The 16,329-nt window shown below is 43.9% G+C and overlaps 1 protein-coding gene across 8 annotated transcripts in view; it reads right to left on the bottom strand.

Moving 5' to 3' along the window:
* Window positions 1–295: 295 nt before the first annotated feature.
* LOC111151829 (synergin gamma) overlaps window positions 296–16,329 on the bottom strand; it is an 85,758-nt gene continuing 69,724 nt past the window's right edge. For 6 of the 8 annotated variants that reach the window (XM_022510046.1, XM_022510048.1, XM_022510050.1 and 3 more), the window contains 3 exons: window positions 1,823–1,933; window positions 1,425–1,460; window positions 296–438 (listed from right to left, as the gene is read on the bottom strand). In XM_022510046.1, the coding sequence (XP_022365754.1) occupies window positions 307–438; window positions 1,425–1,460; window positions 1,823–1,933 (279 nt within the window). In that variant the 3' untranslated portion in view covers window positions 296–306. The remainder of the gene's footprint in view (window positions 439–1,424; window positions 1,461–1,822; window positions 1,934–16,329) is intronic. The other 2 variants (XM_022510052.1, XM_022510053.1) reach the window with 1 other exon arrangement.

Raw genomic sequence — 16,329 nt, 5'->3', positions numbered from 1 at the left:
TCTTCAAACATCTTACCAGAACTAAAGGTAAGTTAGCAAACTTCTGGTACCACGTGCAGTCTGGGCAAGGTGATTTTACCTCAAACCCCCAAGACTGGCCGCGGGACCCCGGGGGACAAAGGTTGTCTGTAGGAAGGACTGGGAACCCGGCAGCTCCTCTGTCCCCGCTAGGGCTTGGGGAATCTTCGTACAGCTTCACGGAGGAGCACTGCACAGTACCTGCCTTCTGCTTCTGACTCCCCATCACCTCATGGAGTGTGATGGGAAAAAAAACAAAACCCAGTGGGTCCTTTGTTGAGGAACTTTTCAGAGAAGATCAGGCAGGATGAGGCCAGGAGGTTTTGGTTCAACACAGTTGATCCAGAAGTTGGCACAGCTGGCGTGATACTGGTGTCCTCCATATGCCAGCTTGAAACTGTCGGTTTCTGAGTTGAATGCCTGCCAAAAATAAGCAGAGATGTGGGGCGAGTCAGGCTGTGTCCCCATCTAAGTGCGGCTCAGCGACCTGCACGAACACCGCTCCAGGCCACAGGCTGAGGCCGCGTGGCACATACAGAGCCTGAGCAGGGAGCTACAGGAATTCAAGTGAGAAAGTTCTTTGCTGCTAATTAAAGGTCTAAAAAAATCTTTACCACTAAACCCAGTTTCAGCACAAGAAGGCCAAATCTTTCACAGACAAGGCAGACAAAGGCTGGAAGGGGGGAGGTGTTCATTATATGGGAACTAAAATAGCCAAGGCTGTGGCTGATTTTTATCCCTCACTGTGCCGAAGGAAGCCTTCCCCTAGGCTGGCCTTTAACTATACTTGCGATCCCCACGTTTCTGGGACTGATTACAGTCCTCTCATGGAAAAAACAAAAGACCGAAAACTCTCATGGACTAAGGCCACTGGGACCTGATAACTGAATCAACATAATTAAAAAGTCAACCAGGTACAGGGTTTGTAAAAAAGAGATATTAAAGCACATAAGAATTATTCCCAGACGACTAATGCTTACAGGTAAGTCCCACTCAGCCAGTCCTAACCTCGACTCCTTGGGGGTTTTTCTAAAGTGCTACAAATAAAACTCTGAATCCCTATTTGTTTTTGTCTGATTAACTGCCAAATCCTGCTGCTCTTTGATCTCATTCTCTGTGTCACAACTTCCAGTCTTCCAGAAACTGCTCAATCTGTTACCTTGTTCATCACAGGGAAAAATGCCTGCAACACCAGAAGCCAATTATGAGCTACAAGCGTGCAAACAAGACACAAGCAGACCCACACAGACGCACTAGTTGGTTAAATCAAACATTATGGGAACAGACATGACTCGGGAAAGGATTCACGATCAGAACAGTTCAGGATGACAGTGGAATCATCGGATTTGCTTTCCACACTCAAAATTGAGATGGAGATGCTAAGATAATGTGTGACTGGTTCATACTTTTTTAGGATGTTCTTCTGCAGGCTTCTCTTCTTTCTGAAATAATGTTGAAACCATAAGGTCAACAAAATTCCCAGAGCAGGGCCTCATGCCTCCAAACAAAGCCTTCTAGGTTTAACCTCCTCTCTTCCCCACCTGGCTGTGCTCGGGGCACCGCAGGCACAGCGCAGACAGCATTGCATTGCCGGGAAGGGAAGACCTCCCCCCCTTCACACAACCTCTCCCCCCACTGCCCTTTTGTAGAACCAATGTCCTTCTGTGGTCAGATTTCAGGGCTTCATCAAAATGCCCGCCTGGGGTCACAGCCCCGGCAGGGGAGGGGGCCAGATGGGAAGGGGTCCCCAGAGGTCATGTGAGGGAAACGCTTTGCCAGCTGTAGGGGAAGGCATGTCACTTACCCGGCTTCTGGAGTCCACGTTTAAAAGACACACCCCGCACGCAAGTTCCTGAGCATTTTTAATCCCAGGCCGTAGCATACAAGAGGAGAAATCCAATGAATTTTCATCGGGCTGTGAGGACAGGACAAACGAGTAAGGAAACAGCAATTCCAAATGCTGCTGGCTTCACTCCCAATCACTCATCCCCAACAGGTCTTGCATCAAATTAAGTCAATTTTGATACCAACAATACAATTATCCCATTTCCCGAACATTTACTGGGTACCTGCTCTGTTCTAGGTGTTAGGGATGCTAGCATGAGCGAAAAACAGTTCCTGTCCTCTGAGAACTCACAGTCTAGGGTGGGGGCCGGGTGGGTACCAGGCAACACAGTGCCACAATAGCCACACTAAGGCACATGGGCTGGGGGGTCACTTCCTCCAACCCAAGGGAAAAAGAGCCCGATGGCAGAGGATGCTTCCTAGCTCTCAGAAACACCCTGGCTGAGTTTCAAGAGGTATAGGCTAGGTGAAGGGGATGGGAGGGGGGAGGTAAGAGGGGCGACAGTATTTATTCAGTGTAGATAGAACAAGCAGCACAGGCAAAGGCCTCTAAGGAGGAGATTGGCTATGAGAAGAAATCTAGGGGGTGGGAGCCAAGCTTATGAAAGGAGGTGGGAGATCGAACTCCAGCATGAAGGCCTTGGAAGGAAGACAAGAGACTTTACCTTGGGAAGCCACTAAGGGGTCCAACTGGACCATGACAGGATCAGGTCTGTATCATGGACAGATCCCTCTGATTGCAGTGTTTTGTTTTGTTTTTTTTTTTTAAAGATTTTATTTATTTATTTGACAGAGGGAGAGAGAGATCACAAGCAGGCAGAGAAGCAGGCAGAGAGAGAGGGGGAAGCAGGCTCCCCGCCGAGCAGAGAACCCGACGCGGGGCCCGATCCCAGGACCCTGGGATCATGACCCGAGCCGAAGGCAGAGGCCTAACCCGCTGAGCCACCCAGGTGCCCCTGATTGCAGTGTTAAGCAATGCACTGTGGATGGCAATCCTCAAGGTATGGGCCTCAGTTATGCACTGTTTTAAGTGATCCAGGAGACAGCTAGTGAAGCAAGTTAGAACTGGGGAAGCGACAGTGGGGGACAGAGACATATGGTCACGTGAAAAAGCCTGGGTGATGTGTGAGATGTGCAAGAGGGGGACAGGCCCCAGGCAGCCAACAGGATTTACAATAAGGCACATGAGAGGAGACCCACATTTGGGGCTGGGGATAGGAGTTCAGTTTGGTGGGGCATCTGGCTGGCTTAGCTGGTTAAGCACCTGCCTTTGGCTCAGATCATGATCTCAGGGTCCTGGAATCAAGTCCCACAATGGGCTCCTTACTCAGCAGGGAGCCTGCTTCTCCCTCTCCCTCTGCCTGCCTCTCTCCCTGCTTGTGCTGTCAAATGAATACATAAAATCTTAAAAAAAACAAAAGTTCAGTTTTGCATATGCTGACTTAGAACTGCCTGTGCGGCAGCCAAGTTCTGATGTTACATAGGCAGTAAGACACACACATAGTTCTAGCACTCAAGACTGTGAGATTTAGAAGTTACCAGCTAGAGAGAGTAAATATAAAGACAGCTATTATCAGTCAAGCCCTTACTTGCTACATACCACACTAAGCTCTTCACATGCATTATCTAATTTCTTCCTTACAACAAATCTATGAAGTATGGTGTATAGCCCAATGCTTAATAGGGCAGGTCCCAACTTTGGAAAGCTATTAATTTTTCTCTTTCCTTCCTTCCTTCAAATATATATTTTTTTGTGGGCAGCAAAGTAAGATTTATTGAGGGACAGCAAAGTGATAGTACAAAGCTCCCGGGGAGGAAGGGGACCCAAAGGAGTTACCCCTTTTCTGTAAAAAATTTTATTTACTTAAGTAATATCTACACCCAACAGGGGGCTTGAACTCATAACCCCAAAATCAAGAGTCACATGCTCTACCTACTGAGCCAGCCAGGTGGTCCTGGAATGCTCTTCACTTTCCTTCCTTCCTCTCTTTCTCTCTCTCTCTTTCTATTTTTAAAGTAGGTTCCATGCTGCCCAGTGCGGGGCTCGAACTCACAACCCTCAGACAAAGATCTGAGTGGAAATCAAGAGTTGGTCACTTATCTGAATGAGCCACCCGGGCGCCCCAAAGTTCTTCATTTCTTAAAAGTTAAAATACATATCTAATATATGAACTTTTATGCAATCCCACTCCTTGATATTTATCCAAGAGAAATGAAAACATGTGAACCAAGTCTTGCACAAAAAGTGTTCACAGTAACTCTATTCACGTTAGCCAAACTGTAAATAGCATGTTTCTATAAGTAAAAAAATGGATTAAAAATCCATGGTATATCAACACAATGGAATAGTACTTGCTGATAAAAGGGATCAAATTGATAAACACAACAATGCAAATGAATTTTTAAAACATGCTAAGAAGCCAGACACAAGAACACATATATACTATGTAATTCTATATAAAGTTCTAGAACAGGCAACTCTATGGTGATAGAAGTCTTTGGAAAATAGATCAGTGGTTATTTCTGGAATCAGATCATGGCAAGAGAGAACTTTAAAAGGTGATGAAAACACTGCGTATATGGAGGGGGTGTGGGCTTACATGGCTAAATGCATTTGTCGAAACCAATTCGACTATGTATTTAAGATCTGTGCATTTCACTAAGTTATCCTTCAATTTAAAAAAAAATTGAATTATAAAACCAAAACAAAACAAGCAAAAAGAAAAAAAAAGTTTCGGAAGAGTTGTACTTTTTTTTTTTTTTTTAAAGATTTTATTTATTTATTTGACAGAGATCACAAGGAGGCAGAGAGGCAGACAGAGAGAGAGGAAGGGAAGCAGGCTCCCCACTGAGCAGAGAGCCCGATGCGGGGCTCGATCCTAGGACTCTGGGATCATGACCTGAGCTGAAGGCAGAGACTTTAACCCACTGAACCACCCAGGCGCCCTGAAAAGCTGTATTCTTAATGTGAAGAAGTTTTAGATATGCCTAAACCAATTTATTTTGATTTTCTGTGCCCCGGCAGAGATTTCTCAACTTGGCACTACTGACATTTTAAGCTGGATCATTCTTTATTGTGGGGCCTATCTTCTGCACTGGAGGGTGCTAAACAGGATCCCTGGCCAATTTGGGGGCAAAATTGCCCCCCTCTTCCACCATTAAGAATGGTGGATCTTATGCATGATCTTATTATATAAAGACTGTGAAGCACACAGTTTACCAAAAATATAGCAGACAATCATCTCTACTACAAATTCCAGAGTCACTTGATTCTCACAGTGCTTTCTCCGAAAGTGTTTGCCCACCTCTTGGGCCCACAGTGAGCCTATGCTTGTGCTCCCCAGAACACGGGCGCTGTGAGTGCTGGCTGGTGTTTCTCCGTGAAGGACTGAGACTGTGGTGGGACAGCAGACATGTCTCAAATGTCTCTCATATCTGTCAAATATGTGAAGGACTCTGCTGAATCGGGTAATGGTTCTCAAATACTGGAGAACACTGCCTCAGCTTCTCATCTGTTCACAACACAGCATCTGTGGACTCCCACGGTATAAATACTCCCACTGTGGCGGATTTCAGGGTACCGAGGTGATGTCACTGAATGTGCTGCTGGCAGGAGAGGCCTGCGACACCACCTTATAGCGCTTCTACATATGGATGTCACAGACCAGGGTGCCCAACCTCCTGTTCTACTTTCAGCTCTCAGGAAATCCCTCAGTCCTAAGTGAACTGGGGTCAGTGGCTGTCCAAGAGTGGACATAAAGAACCTCAAAAGCTAAGAACCAAGTGGGTGGGAGCAAACAGTGAGGCTGGGAGTTGATGACAACCCAGTAAAAGGATCAAACAACTGTCCCATCCTGAGAACCCAAAACAAGAACTGTGGAAGTGTGAGCAAGTTAGAGGGTTGTGAATTTGGGCTCAGAAAGAGGCCGAAATTTAAGATGGCGCAGGTACTACAGTTTGAGATGCTCATGTGAGGGGGTGGCCGAAGTACCATGGAGACAAGGGTCCCTGAGTCCAGTGGTCAAGGATCTGGGAGCCTGGCATGTTGGTTGGTCTAGCGGATACTGGGGTGACTCAGGATGATGGCAAAATAATAGTTACATATTTTGCCGTTAGTTTAAGCAGAACCACTGGGAAGTTAGTGTACTGTTTTTGTATCCGAAAAACTATTATTCTTCCCAAGGGGAAAAAGATGGCTTCTCCCTAGAAAAATGTATAGATTATATATGATGTTTCCTCATCTCTCCCACCTTTTTTAAAGATTTATTTATTTATTTGACACAGAGAGAGAGAGAGAGAGAGAGAGAGAGAGATAGAGATCACAGCAGGCAGAGAGGCAGGCAGAGAGAGAGAAGGGGAAGCAGGCTCCCCGCTGAACAGAGAGCCCAATGCGGGGCTCGATTCCAAGACCCTGAGATCATGACCTGAGCCAAAGGCAGTTGCTTAACCCACCGAGCCACCCAGGCGCCCATCCCTCCTGCTTTTAAAAAAGATTTTATTTATTTATTTGAGAGAGAGTGCGCATGCAGGAGCAGGGAGGAGGGGCAGAGGCAAAGGGAGAAGCAGACTCCCTGCTGAGCAGGGAGCCTGATGTCCCAGGACTCCGGGATTGTGACCTGAGCCGAAGGCAGATGCTCAACCAACTGAGCCACCCAGGCGGCCCTCTCATCCCTTTCTAATTTGAAATCATAAACTATGTATTAGCTTCACAAACCTTTCTCAAACTAACCTGAGCTGAATCCATTCCAATCACACCTAGGGCAAGAAGGATAGACAGTTCTCAAAGAAAAGGGGAGGCAGACATTTCACAGATGTGCATGAGGACTCTGACCTTGAAGTGAACCTACATGGCGTTAGCTAAGCTAGATAATAACTTTTTTTGTTGTTTATTTATTACACACACGGACAGCAAGAGTGCACAAGCAGGTGGAAAGGGAAAGGGAGAAGCAGGTTCCCTGCTGAGCAGGGAGCCCAATGCAGAACTTGATCCCAGGACCCTGGGATCAGGACCTGAGATGAAGGCAGACTGACTGAACCACCCAGGAGCCCCAGTAATTTCTTTTTTCTAGTGTAATCATGGCCAACTCTGGTCAAATCTAGAAGCAGGTTGTGGGTGCCTGGGTGGCTCAGTGCGTTAAGCTTCTGCCTTCAGCTCAGGTCATGATCCCAGGGTCCTGGGATTGAGTACCGCATCAGGCTCTCTGCTCAGTGGGGAGTCTGCTATTCCCCCATCTCTCTCTGCCTGCCTCTCTGCCTACCTGTGATCTCTCTCTGTCAAATAAATAAATAAAATAAAAAAAAATTCAGAAGCAGGTTGTACTATTATTTGTTTGCTGTCCAGTTCTGTCATCTATAAAGTGATTAATGATTTCACTTGTCCTACCTTCCTTTCTCAGTGGCTGCTGGGACCCTCAGAGATATATAAGAAGTTCTCTGAAGTGCTCTAAATGATTATTAAAATTATTTATTTTGACAAAATCTAACAAGCTTTTTTAAGAGGTTAAAAATACAGTAGCCCTTCTGTAATCCACATTATAGATACTTACCATGTTACTACACAAGGGCTATTTGAGAAATAATTAGAATCTGGGAAAACCCAATCTTGAAATCAATCCAATTAAGAAAAGCCCTTTAATATCTGCTTACCAAAGGCATAAAGAAAGCGAATGAAAAGGTCATATTGCAATCTCCTGTGAGAAATCATAAGGCTCTTCATAAATTACCCTGTGGTCAAATTAATCTTTCAAATGATAACATTAACCTTTATAAGTACACAACTATAAGCAGGGGGGTTGTTGTACTAGCAGCAGTGTGACACGGATCCGTGGCCGTAATTGTTTAAGAAGGTATGCCCTCTGCAGGCCATTTTTTTTTTTTTTTTTTAGATTTTTATTTATTTATTTGACAGAGACCACAAGTAGGCAGAGAGGCAGGCAGGGGGCGGGGGGAAGCAGGCTCCCCGCCGGGCAGAGAGCCCGATGCGGGGCTCGATCCCAGGACCCTGGGATCATGACCTGAGCTGAAGGCAGAGGCTTTAACCCACTGAGCCACCCAGGCGCCCCTGCAGGCCATTTTAAATTGAAACATCATCTACATTTGCTGGCAAGTGTTTCATGTATTTAGTAAAGATTTTAAAAAGTAGTTACAGTATAAATGACCTACATACAGTAAGTCCCAAAATGAGACTGTGATATATAATCCTGAGTCTTTAGTCAATAATAAACAGCTAAAATGGTGTCCAAGAAAATCATTATCAAAGGAGAATTTGGTAGTAATTAGTGTTCTTTCCAAATATCCTCATTATAATTCTTCTGGACAAATGGCAGGATGGGCATTTCCTAGTCCCTGAAATAATGCACAGCCATACAGCAAGCAGAGGGAACAGACTGTGATCGTAAGCCACACGTGTCACCTCTGGGAGGAAGTCTTTAAGACCGATATGCTGCTTGTCATGTTCCCTTGATCCCCTCACAGTAATCAGCTATGTGGTGGAGACTTTGTCACCCTAGGTCCCTGAACGAGAAGGACCTTCCACAAGGACCCCTCCAACTTGAGATGGACATGTGGCAGAAGCAACACAGCTCTGTGGTTTTACATGACTAAGACAGTGGGGGGAGCTGTTCCCATAGAATAAACCCGGCCTAGTTTGGCTAATATAAAAAAAAATGATCTAAACACAGTTCACAAGTAATTCTAGACTTTTGGCTTGGATTATAATGTAACCATTTTGATTCTCAGTTTCACTGTTTTGTCTAATTTTTCCTACTGCTGCCCTAATAAAGGAGCAAAAATTTAGTTGTTTAAAACCTAAGCTGGGATGCTGGGTGGCCCAGTTGGTTACACAACTGCCTTCGGCTTGGGTCATGATCCTGGGGTCCTGGGATCGAGTCCCACATCAGGCTCCATCTGCTCTGTGGGAAGCCTGCTTCTTCCTCTCCCTCCTACTCCCCCTACTTGTGCATGCGCACTCTCTGTCAAACAAATAAAAATCTTTAAAAAAGAAACAAAACAACATAAGTGTATTCTCTTATAGTTCCGGAGGTCAGAATTCTAAAGTAAGCCAGCAACACAGCATTCTTTCTGGAAATTCTAGGGGAGAATCTGTTCCTTTGTCTAGTTTCTAGAGACCACCTGTATATTCCTTGAATCATGGTCCCACCTTCTATCTTCAAAGCCAACAGCACAGAATCTGCTGATCTTTCTCTTTGGTTCAACTGTCATATTGGCTTTTCTCATGCTCACTCTACGCCTGATTAAATTCCCATTTAAAGACCCTTAATCACATCTGTCAAGTCCCTTCTACCACATAAGGTAATAAATTCACAGGTTCCGGGGATTAGGACATGGTCATCTTTGGGGCTGTGTGTGTGCCTTATTCCATCTACCCTCTCCCCTAACGTCAACTGAGGATAGCCATGCAGAAACATAATGAAGATTCGATCTCTAAAACAATGTGTGAAGGGGTGCTTGGGTGGCTCAGTGGGCTAAGCCTCTGCCTTCGGCTCAGGTCATGATCTCAGGATCCTGGGATCGAGCCCCACATTGGGCTCTTTGCTCAGCAGGGAGCCTGCTTCCTCCTCTCTCTCTGCCTGCCTCTCTGCCTACTTGTGATCTCTGTCAAATAAATAAATAAAATCTTTAAAAAACAACGTGTGTACCACCAAGATGACAAAATGCTACCACTATTAAAAATAATAGTTGCCATATAAAAAAATAATAGTTGGCAACTTCCGTTGCCACAGAAATGGGAAGTAAGAACTCGGAAATAAACTGCGTATGCCACACTGAAAGGAAGCCCACAAGAACCTGCTCTCTACCCAGGGTGACAGTGGAATCAAAGCCTGTGGGATTTTCAGCTGACTGGAGCTTAGCTGAATAACGGCCGGTCTCTTTCCGTAGATTTTATATGGCAACATGGATCCATTTTGATTTCCAGGGCTGAGTCTTTCTTTGTTCCAAACCTACTGCACTTCAACTTTAAGGTAACAATTCACTCAGCTCACTGGAAAGCAGGGATTTTTACCTCCTGTGAAACACCCAGCGCCTTCGGTTTGTGCTCGGAGACGCGCACGCTCCCACCACAAGAGGGAGCTCTAATCCGTGCACAACGAGCGCACCGAAGCTTGACGGGAGAACTTCAGCTTCAGTAAATGCCAGGGAGCCGCAGTGGTCGTGTGCTTTGCTTTCCTCAGCCCAAGCACCACTACTGTGATGGAGCCCTAACACGCTAGGCCCTTTTCCCTCAAGAAAGGTAGTGCAGCTGCTTCTTTATGGGAAGAGTTTCATGATGTCTTCGTGGAAGAAACAATTTTTTTTTTTTTTTTAAAGCATCCTGGAAGCCGGCATGGACACAGTAAGAAGAATGGACTTTTGACACTCATGATCTCAGGGTTGTGAGATCGAGCCCCGTGTGGGGGCTCCGCACTCAGGGCAGAGTCTGCTTCCTCCTCCTCCCTCTTCCTTTGCCCCACACCCTCCACTGGTGCTCTTTCTCTCAAATAAGTAAATATTTTTAAAAAAAACATTTACTTGAGAGAGAGAGAAAGAGAAAGCGCACACAAACAGTGGGGAGGAAGTAAGAGTCTCAAACAGACTGCACTGAGCACGGAGTCTGATGTGGGGCTTGATCTTATGACCCTGAGATCATGACCTGAGTCCAACCTAGAGTTGGATGCTTAACCCACTAAGATGCCCAGGCTCCCCCTGCAAATAAATCTTAAAAATAAAATAAAATAAAATAAAATAAAGCTAGGATGTTCATTCAAGTCCCTGATTTGTCAGTTTCAGGCAAGGTTCATCTCTGAGCCTTAATTTCTTCAGCTGCAAATGGGGATGATATTACTGACCTTACAGGACTGTACAAGGGTTAAATGAGAATGAATGTAAAGCATACAGCATGATGCCTGACAGGTTCTAGGTACAAAATAAACTATTATATTACTGGAATCAAATAGGACTATGGCAATTTGGTTCATTAAGGAACTTTAAATTCTACCTAAAATGAAGCAACTGTGAAGAGTTAAAAGCTTCCTATACAACCTCAGTCCTGCTTCTCTCTAGTAATGATCTCTCTGCGTTGTCTCCCAGCCAGAGTCCTGGGAGTTGGCAGAGTTTTGTTCCAACTAAACTATACAGATGTTGGTTTGGGTCATTTACATTCGCATATCTATTTTTAGAGTAAAAGTTCCTTTGCGACAAGTCCTAAGCTCATCCTTCCTCTGGAGAATGCATACTATTCTTTATGCAGTTTTACAGACCAAAGACCTACTAGTCACCAAAAGGAAATGACATGGTATAATCAGGAATAATAGCCAAGCAGAGGAGGACTGTTTTTCTCTCACACCTAACTTGGTGAAAAAGGCACAACTGGGAAAGCATGAGTAATTAGAGGAAATGAAGACTCAGTTGAGTTCATGTACAATCCGCATGCATTCCTGGGTTCTCTAGCTGCAGACTAATTAATCCCTATACAGTTAGCCCGTGTCTAAAAAAAAAGGTAACATTACTCACTAGACATGGATGGTGGATATGGAGGTTCCTCATGGGAGCTTGATGAAAGGACATGAATGACTGGCAACTCTTCCCATTACCTCACTTTTTGCCACACTGACGGATTTAGAATCATCACATGTGAACAGGGCAACATTTCCCAGGTTAGATGGGTAACCAGACCCAACAAGTGTTCTTTGAGATCACAACAGCAAATTCTATAGCTTTTTTTTTAAGTAATCTCTACACCCAACGTAAAGCTCCAATCTACAACCCCAAGATTAACAGTCACGTGCTCAGGGTGCCTGGGTGGTCCAGTGGGTTGGGCATCTGACTCTTAGTTTTGGCTCAGGTCTCAGGGTTCAGGGATCAAGCCCCACATTGGGCTCCATGCTCAGCAGGGAGTTTTTTTGAAGATTCTGTCCCTTTGTCCCTCCCCATGACTCACATGTGTACATGCTTTCTCAAATAAATAAATAAATCTTTAAAAAAAAGAAAAAATGAAAAAAAAAAAAAAAGAGAGAGAGAGAGAGAGACGCATACTCTACCAACTGAGCCAGCCAGGTGCCCCTCTATGGCTTCTCTAAAAAGGTCTGAACAAAATTAATCCTTGGTATAAAAAAAATCAGAATAGGGATTACAATCTCTGAATAGGATGATGACAAAGAATGAGCACAAGGAAACCTTTTAGAATGATGGGATATCCTGTATCTTTACAGGGGCATTAGTTATTTGGGACATGCACTTGTGTAAGTTCCTCAATGGTTTAAGTAACACAACTTATTGAATGCTATAACAGATTTTTGTATTTACTAGAGGAAGGCAGGCAGGAAAGCCTGAAGAAGCTGTCCAGAAGGCAAGCCTTTCTCACAAGCAGCAGCTGTAGCACTGGGGGAGTCTAGAAGTCTGAAAAGATGTACAAGGATGAAAGTGGCTTCCACCTCACCCAGTGACAGTGGCGACCTCAAGAAGTCACTACGTGATAGCAACCCACGCCAGGGTTTGCCTCGAATATCCCTGGCGCCAAACTGAAAGGATGAATATGTAAGGAGCTTGGTTAAGGCACTTGGTCTTCCGTGATAATTTTTCTGCAAAGAGCTCAGGACAAGGACAGATGCTTTGTATCACAGCCATCTTTTTCTACCAACTCCAGGAGAGAAGAGATGAGTAGCTGATTTGAAGTGTGTGCGTGTGTGTGGGGGAGGTTAATAAAGATTTTAAGGGAGAGAGAGGATCTTAAGCAAGCTCCATGCCCAGCACGAAGCCCGACGCAGGGCTTCATCTCATGACCCAGAGATCATGACCTGAGCAGAAACCAAGAGCCAGACTCTCAAATGACTGGGCCACCCAGGTGCCCCTGATTGGAGGGTTTGTATAGAAATCTAGTTTTCAAAACATTAAATGAGAAACTGACTGCCATCAAAACAAAGAATGTTATAATCTAAATGGAAAGGGTGAGGTTCTTTTTTTTTTTTTTTTTTTTTTTTAAAGATTTTATTTAAGAGGGAGAGTGAGAAAGAAAGAAAGAGAAAATGAGCAGGGAGAAGGGAGAGGAAGTTGACTCTCTGCTGAGCAGAGAGCCTGATGAGGGGCTCACTCCCAGGACCCTGGGATCATGACCTGAGCCAAAGGCAGTGGCTTAACTGAGCCACCCAGGTGTCCCACAAACTAGTCCTGGGCTACAAATGGGGGAAAATGTACAGGAAAGAACTTGACTTTTTCTATCAAGTTGCTGCTAGGACAGACGCCTGGTGTTTCACCTCATTAACTCAGATGCTAAGTAACAACCGTCTTTCCCCAGAAAGGCTTTTGCACATCTCTGGTTTTCCCCATCCAGTTTGCCCATTTCAAGGAGGCAACAGAGTATAGTGGCTGAAAAGCAGACTTTTGATTTTGAGACTGAAACCAGGTGATATCTTGGTGCCTCAGTTTTTCACCTGTGAAGGGGAGAGAATAACAGTATCTACCCTTGAAAGTTCTGTATTAAGTACATTAAAAAGTTAAGAGTTAAGAACAGGGTACAGTACATGGTCAGCGCTCAGTAAAAGTAGGCTGATGATGAAGAAGATATTCCTGCTTCATCTGGTTCACATAAGCATAATGTTAGGAAGCAAAAGATGGCGAATTAGGACAGACCCAAATGCATACTGATCTCTAGATTGTTAATGTTTGGTCTTAGACATCTTGTTGCTATAAAACATGCCATAAATGAGTTTTGATGTAAGACTTCTTTAAGACCGGTGAGAGAGGCTCAGATGAAGCAGAGGTAACATTACAATGAACTCCAGGATAAACAACCAGTAACATGTCCTTTCCTTCCCATAGCCAACCCTGAATATGTCATCAGCCAACTCACTTGGTTTGTAGCTGGTGCTTAGAAACATTAGAAAACCCAGGGTTTCATCACCCAAACACAAACCTCGTGCTGTTGTAGCTTATTTCCTTCCAGCCCTGGAGTGACAGTTCTGTGTTATTTCAAACTTGGGGCTCCTTTTTTATTTTTTATTTTTATTTAAAAAAAAATTTTTTAAAGATTTTATTTATTTATTTATTTGACAGAGATTACAAGTAGGCAGAGAGGCAGGCAGAGAGAGAGGAGGAAGCAGGCTCCCTGCTGAGCAGAGAGCCTGATGTGGGGCTCGATCCCAGGACTCTGAGATCATGACCTGAGCCAAAGGCAGAGGCTTTAACCCGTTGAGCCACCCAGGCGCCCCTGGGGCTCTTTTTTCAGAGCAGAGCATCATAATATGAAGATTCACACAATTGACTTGACAGATCCTCTAGACTTTTACAAAGAACAACTTGTGCATTTAACTCACTACTTCTTTTTTTTTTAGGATTTTATTTATTTATTTGACAGAGAAAGACACAGTGAGAGAGGGAACAGAACCGTTGCCTTGGGAAGTTTTCCTGTAAGTGAAACTGCTGAGCCAAACTACTCGGAATGTAAGTCCTTCCATTCACTTGCCTTTTACTGGGTGTTTATGCAGTGTCTGGCACCGTGCTTAGATAGAGAACAGAAAACAAACAAAATGTGGTCTTGGTCCTTGTCCTCAAGGAGTTCACAGACGGAGGGGAAAGTATATTGGTGATACCAATTTATAGTTCCTAATAAATTCCCTAAGGAAGAGTTCCCATTTTACCACACCGACCCCATTAAGATTCCAAGAGGCAAACCGAACAAAATCTGGGTTTATTAGTAGGTAGAAAATGAAATCTTGCTTGGGTCTGAATTAATGTTTTACTCATTAGCAGTGCCTCCCTTTCATGAATCACTTTATGGTGTTGCTCAGATTTTACCGGGATGCTGTTGTAGTTCACATCTACTCGCAGGTTTTCTTTACAGAGCAAAGACATGAGCCAACCATCCATGTGCCCTGCTGGGCTACTTCCCAGTTCCTGTTCAGTCTGTTTTCCCACACTCAGATTGACTTTCACTAACTTGTACTTGGAGCTACGCCATTTGGCCTATACTGAGAGATTTCAGAAGAAACGACTCAGTGAAACCTACTGCTTTATTTGCTGAAAGGTGGTTGAAAATAACATAGGTTATATTAGTTTCCTCTTTACAAAAGCCCACAAAAGAAATGTTTTCTGGTATCAGTACCAGAAAAATTATGCGTCTCCCAACAGTGGATTTATTTTTATATTATGACCACAGTGAATCACGGAACTCATCATGTCTTCTTTATGTCAATTCCTAGGGTAAAGTCAACTAACTACAGCTCACCACTAGCGAATGCAAACACTTTAAAAGCACACACTTTTGTATACTTAACTTCATTCCTGGCTTTATCTTATCTCCCTTTCTTTTTTCCCTGTTTCATTTTTCTTATCCACTTATTTAGAAAATTGAAACCAGTTATTAACATTATGAGGTATAAAAATGTGTATCTAGTTTGAAAAAAACTGGAAGGTTCAAAAGGGTATAAAACAGAAAGTACGAAGTCCCACCAAACACTGCATTAGAACACAAAGAAAGAAACAACACGGTCTGGCTTTTAAGGAGCAAACAACCTAGCCAGCAAAAACCAAGCAAACACACAATTATCAACAGGCGTGTTAAGTGCTCAGAAAGAGAGAATGTGCTGTGGACACATACAGGAAGGGCACCGAATTCAGACTGAAGGGCTCTGTGGGATACTTCTGGGAGAAGCGATACAGAGTCCAGAGGGAAAAGCAGTCTAACACAGAAAGAGGCAAAGGTAGCCCAAGGGATGGGAAAGGCGTTAAATACTGAGCTGAGGAGTTAACACTTGATCCTGAAGACTATGGAGAGCCCACTGCAGGATTTTAAATGGGATTTAAATGACATAACCAGACTTGAATTTCAGAAAGAACAGGCTTCAAGGGTGTGCAGAACAGATTGATTGGGGTAACAAATGAACCAGCAACTCTAGCTATGTGGTCAGAAGTGATAAGGGCTGGAGTGATTTAATACATTTAAAAAAATATGTAAGAATGCTACGATTTTTTTTTGCCAAACTCAATAGATTTAACCTCTTGAATTCAGATTTCTATAAGTATTTCATATCACCAAATAAACATAATTTATCTCTTCCTTTCAAATATTTATACTTTATTTCTTATTATACTGGCCAGAACTGTATTTTTTTAAAAAATAATTACTTAAACTGTATGATTTTAGGTTATAAATTGAAAAATAGTCCAAGGGAACAAAATAGAGATTTTGGAAATGATTTAAACTCTTTAAGAACTTAATATTACAAATCAGAAGCAAAATAACAATGGTGAGAAGATCTGCTGTTGAAGGCATGTTGTTGGGAGAGCTGGTATCCACCTGCCTATCAGCACAGCTTAGGAAGGACTGCTTCCTACCCCATGACTGCGGGCCCGCTCAGATGGGTCACACACTTACATGTGGCCGGGGGGGAGGGGGGAAGAAAAGAAGAAAATGGAATAGCATATTTATTCCAGCTGTGGAAGGAAGATAAATTTCTGACTATTGTGAAATAA

This window comes from Enhydra lutris, unplaced genomic scaffold (genome assembly GCF_002288905.1).
Source record: "Enhydra lutris kenyoni isolate GAN:26980312 unplaced genomic scaffold, ASM228890v2 scaffoldscaffold26, whole genome shotgun sequence".
NCBI lineage: Eukaryota > Metazoa > Chordata > Mammalia > Carnivora > Mustelidae > Enhydra > Enhydra lutris.
This window is presented reverse-complemented; position numbering and strand designations above follow the sequence as displayed.